The following is a 5,786-nucleotide window of genomic DNA, read 5'->3' as shown; positions in this document are numbered from 1 at the left end:
TCCTTCTTAAGATTTGCTAAATGTGTTGGGTACATAGAAAACAATCACTTTAATTTTTCTTTTCTTCTTTTTATGGAAGTATCTGGTGGCATTCACCTGTCATTTTATGTTGCATGCGTGTGTCCGAGGACGGGAGACAGGAGACTGGGGCTGGCGGCAGATATGATCAGGAAGGGGCTCATTTTTGCAAAGAAGACATTGCACTTGCTTCCCCTGACTTGCATCGCATGTTGAGTTGCTATTTACTGACGTCCATTTATTTTAAAACAGACTCGGAAAGTGAGTAGAAATGATTATTCCTATTGCACAGATGAGAAAACAAAGGCCTGGAGAGTTACATTAACACGTCAAGGTTTTGCCTAAATAGCCGTGTATGTAGACATGAGTCCACACTGAATTTGTCTCGAATCTCCCCTTTCCCAGGGAAGTCCTTTCTAATATGATATATCCTGAAGGGCAGCCTCTGGGCTGCAGTAACTCGATAGTAGGTGGCAGTCTTCCAAGGAGTTGCTGGTTTCCTTTGGTCTCAAGTTCTTTGCTTGTGCGAAGGTGAATGGAGTGGGATATTGCAACACTGGGTTATCATTCACATGGTAACTTGCATGGGAAAACGTCTCCCCTGCACAGATTAATTAAGAAGGATCTTTTGGAATTCTGTGCCTTGGAGTGCATTACGGGTGGTTTTTGTGAAGTCAAAGGGACAGAAACTGTTTTTCGTGTTTGCTAACTGGAAACTATAGAGGAGTGTAAGTGGACAGTACAGCTGCATTATAAAAATGCAGGTTGTTTTTAATTAATGCCATATGAAGCGTCCAACCACAGCATTTTCCCCCGGTTGGGTGATGTCTGTACGCATTGTAGCCTAAAATTCTCCAAATTACTCCCATGTTGTGCTAGATGCAGCAGTGATTGAGTACTGTTTGCTGGGGCAGTTGGGATAATAGAAACCTCATCAGTCAGCAGAGGAAGCGTGGACAGCAGATTGGAGTAAAAAGGTAAAATCTGATTCCAGGCTGGTTCCAGAGCCAATTAAGTCCACTTGGCAGTAACCAGGGAGTAAGAATTTATTCTTTGCAATTCAGATAATCAGTCCTTATGCCTTGGACAAAAGGAGATGCTTCTGGGTTCACATGACTGCTCAATGCTGGAGCCTAGACACAAGAGCACCAATGACCATGTATATATATTTTTTTGATGAGGAACCCACAAAGCACAGGAGGGTACACCAGTTGTCCAAAGCATAAGGGCTCAGGAGGACAGCTCAGTCTTACACTGATTGACATGAATTTAAAGTAGAAAAAGGATCCCAAAGACTCGAAAACTCATATCCGAAAAGATATTTGCACACCGATGTTCACAGTAGCATTATTCATAGTGGACAGGACATGGAAGCAACTGAAGTGTCCTACGATAGATGACTGGCTAAAGAAGCTGTGGTACATATATAAAATGGAATATTACTCAGCCATAAGAAGAGATGAAATACCGCCATTTGCAACAACATGGATGGAACTCGAGATAATCATGCTAAGTGAAATAATCCAGACAGAAAAAGTTGAAAATCACATGATATCACTTATATGTGGGATATAAACCTAAAAGCAACAAATGAACAGGACAAACAAACAGAGACTCATGGACATGGACTACAGACTAGTGGTTACCAGAATGTAGAGCGTGGGGGAGGAGGGGAGAGGTAGACAGGGGGTCAAACATAGGGGTATAGGGGGAAGGTGAAGTGGGTAAAGGAGATCAAATATATGGCAGTTGAAGGAAACTGGACTTTGGGTGGTAAATACACAATGTAATATACAGATGTGAAATTATACTGTACACCTGAAAATTACATAATTGTATTAACCAATGTTACCCAATAAGCTTAAAAAGTGGCAAAAGTACAAATATACCAGACTTTAACAAATCAAAGATGCATACTGAAATCCTAGGTAACCACTAAAATAAATGGTAAAGAAATGTATAACTAACAAGCAATGGATAGGAGTGATAGAATAAAAAAAAAAAACTATTGAGCATAAAGGAGACAAGAATGGAAAATAAAAAGGAACACACTACAAGTAAGAAAAACAAACAAAAAAACAGTAAGACAATAAGTTTAAATCTAAAATAAATAAATCATTAAAATAAATGTACATGGACTAAATACTCCAATAAGGCAAAAACTGTTGGCTGGATAAATAAAACCCAACATGATCCTTATAAAAAACATAACTTAAATAAAGGATAAAGACTGAAAGTAAAAGGATAAAAATATATTCCATACAAACACTATCCAAGAAACACTTGTACAATCATAATATCAGATTTTACAATGCTAAAATTTAAGACACTGTTAAAGATAAAATAATCTTTATACATATTTGTATAAACCAAATAATATCACCCCAAAAGATACAAAGCAAACCTGACATAACTAGCAAGGAGAAACAGGTAAATCCACAATCATAGTAAGGAATTATTAAAATATTCCTCTTGCTAACTGACAAAACAGTAAAAATTAAGTTTAAGATTTTAGTTTGTGTTATTTTCCCTTAAAAAAAAAAAATGCCCATCTTGGCTATTTTTCTCTTAATGCTGCTTGAGCTCATTTGCAACTATAGGATTTGATGGTACTTGATTTTATAAAATTAAAGTCATCTTTAAGATCCTTTCTACTGGTAAAAACTAAAACAAAACCTGCAAACTTTACCCCATTTTGCAAGATAATAACTATTTTAAACTCTTACACATTGAAATACTATTCAAAAAGCATAATTCAAAAACACATTAAACACATGCTCATGATTCTTATTCTTAAAAAATATCCCTTACAAAATGTATCCCTTATAGAAAATATTCCTTACAAAAATGATATCATAAGAGGGTAATCATCTATATGATCATCTATATGTTGTTAAACCATTAGACTTTCCTCAGAAAGTGATTCCTACTTTTCTAGGTATGTGATTCAGTAATTTCTTATATCTAAATCCAGGAAATAATGAGTTAGACTGAAAAAATAGTAAGTTATTTTTGAAACTATTTGTTTCAAAGCAATTTACATTTTTCAGTGGCCTTACAGTTTTGAAGTCTGAAATGTGTAAATACATATTAAAACAAATGTTTTTCAAACAAGACTTGTTTTTTCAAGCCCAAAATAACGATTACACGATTTACATAAAACAAGGCATTTTCTTGCCTGTGAATCACTGTCTACTAATAAATGTTGTGATGTTTACTGCATAACCATGATTCCCACATGCCTTAATTATTACCTTCATTAACACTTAATTACCTCCACACTTTCCCTAACTTTCCCTTTTGGTCTATACCATATACTTGTTACGTGTAAGTACAATCAGTACTTTTCTTCTCTACATCTCTCCTATCCCCTCAAGGAAAGGAGATTAAGTCCTAATGTTTTCAGTTAAGACTTTTATTCTAGAACAATAAATATGGGAGTTGGCCATAGAAGTAAGTCTCTTCTTGGTTCAACTTTACAGAAAATATGAAAATACCAGCCACAGGAAAGAGAATTTATACGTAAAGTTATTTTAACTGTCACAATTTTCAAAAGCATTAGTAAAATTTTCACTAGATATTTAATTGGAATCTCACAATACTTTACAAAGAAATAATAAATTCTCAATCAAATGTCTAAGAGTTCTTTGGTTTACCTAAGAAACAAAAAGAGGATAGATTTACATAACTGAAACTTTTCTTGCAGAAAAGGAAAAGACTCATGGTTATCAAGAATCTTTAGAAGTAGCCAGAATAAAATAACCTCAAAAAAACCAGTAAAACAAACAGTAAAATGAAGAGTCAAAATTCCATTTTCATAAATCTCAATGAACCTGCTGAAGAAAAAAAGGTAAAGATTATAATATTTTTAAACATTACCAGTTTTAACCGTTCTTTTCTCCTTTTGCCAAAGGAGGCACTTGACCCAGGTTCTGATTCCTTTTTGCCATCCTCATCCTCATCTTCATCTTCCTCATCCTCATAACACCAATCTGGCAACAGAGGTGGGGGTGGTGCTTCTTCTATGTCACCATAGCGACGAAAAAGTTCCTTCAAATAATCACCTTTATAAATTCCTGGTGGTCTGGCTTGAGCAAAAGTAGCAACTGCTGCTTCAATACTATGGAAAACAAACACCATGCAATTTCCTCACTACTCTCCATTTATGCAGACTTATCAAAACTCACTCATTATATTTAATGTACCATAGAAGTTTAATAGATTTATATAACCACGGTCCCAATCTTAAGGCATTCAATTTACTAAGGGACAAATTCATTCTGACTCAATTTTAACAAAAGTACATTGAAAATTCCTAGAGGTAAATTGCAATGAGTGTATAGGAGAGACCTGGGTAGAGTCAGTGGACAATTTAAATAAATCTTTGAAGGTGGAGGTCTGACTCTAACAGAAAATATCAAAGAAATGTGAATAGCAATTTAAATAAAGTAAAAAGCATTCTGGTTTTTCAGGAACTTTCAACAGACTCAGGCAATAAGAGCAGAGGTCATTAGAGAAGGGCTAAGAATAGTTATTGTGTAGAGCATCTGAAAGGCCAGAAAAGCTGAGCTAGAAGTGCATGCAGTGCATGCAGAAGGGAACTACTGAGGATGCATGACCAGGAAAATAAAATATACCACAAGATGTGTACCTCGGCTGATTATATTCAGAGAAGGACCTACTATGTAAAAGGCTTTGCAAATAATGACCTTCAATCAGTAAATGAGGAAATTCAGTTAGTAATATCTCATTCTCTCAGGAATTTTGAGTGAGGTTCTAATGTCTCAGGATCTAAAAAGGCACTCCATAAATAACAGGTGCTCAATAAAGACATGCTGATTGGTTTAAATAAAATAACTCTGTCCCCAAAATATCTTTTCCATATCGCATTATAAGTTTTTCCTATTACTCAACAGCTATAAGAAGGTACTATTAAAAATGAAAACAACAACAATAATTTCCAATGGTAAATACTAACACAGAATATTGGGAGAACTTGTCTCTGATAATTCTGTAAGATGTGGAAAAAGAAAATACATAGTATGTGGGATCCATAAGCACTCAACTAAAGTGCTGCTTTGTGCAAAAACACCAAGTATGGAATAGTATTCTAAAGATAAACCAAATCTAAAATGAAAACAAATTCAAATTATATTAATCATGACTTCACCAGAAATTTGGCAATATAAAGTGCTAAAACTAAAAAGTCAATAAAAAATTTTATCAATTACTAAATGTCTTCTTCCATTATAACATAGAAACAAATACCTCCAATCCATTTTCTCCACCAAAAAGGCACATATGAGGAAACCAGTGCGATTGAAACCATGGGTACAATGAACACCTAGAAAACAAAGTAGTTTGGGTTTAAAATTAATAAATCACTTTAGAGGCCACATTTTACTTTAAAATTTCAACTTGCACTCAAAACATTTCATTTTATAAAATAACTACATTTTAAAAAACTGAAACCTCTTATAATACTATTAGTAACTTATCAGTTTAAGTTGTTTAACATCTAATTTATAGCATTAGCTGTAAGTTTAAATGTAATATATACTGATTTATTAGTTACAAATTATCTGTAAGATCTAAATATTTCTCTTAAAACTACAAGATTCCAAGCATATTAAATAAGGAGGTATTTTCATCAAATATATAACTCAAAGGACACACACACATACAACAAGACACTTGACTGGATACAGAAAATAATTGACTAACTGATGGATACACAGTACAATAAAAATAAAACTACTTTGAAGTTC

The 5,786-nt window shown here is 34.1% G+C and overlaps 1 protein-coding gene across 3 annotated transcripts in view; it reads right to left on the bottom strand.

Moving 5' to 3' along the window:
* Positions 1–5,786, bottom strand: part of RNGTT (RNA guanylyltransferase and 5'-phosphatase) — a 238,820-nt gene that overhangs the window by 208,796 nt on the left and 24,238 nt on the right. For all 3 annotated transcript variants that reach the window (XM_006926320.3, XM_025042568.1, XM_015600503.2), the window contains exons 5-6: positions 5,287–5,362; positions 3,898–4,138 (exon numbers count right to left, since the gene is read on the bottom strand). In XM_006926320.3, the coding sequence (XP_006926382.1) occupies positions 3,898–4,138; positions 5,287–5,362 (317 nt within the window). The remainder of the gene's footprint in view (positions 1–3,897; positions 4,139–5,286; positions 5,363–5,786) is intronic.

The sequence above is a fragment of the Pteropus alecto genome, unplaced genomic scaffold (genome assembly GCF_000325575.1).
Source record: "Pteropus alecto unplaced genomic scaffold, ASM32557v1 scaffold7, whole genome shotgun sequence".
Classification (NCBI taxonomy): Eukaryota; Metazoa; Chordata; class Mammalia; order Chiroptera; family Pteropodidae; genus Pteropus; species Pteropus alecto.
Note: the sequence above shows the minus strand (reverse complement) of the source record. Positions and strands in the feature narration are given on the sequence as shown.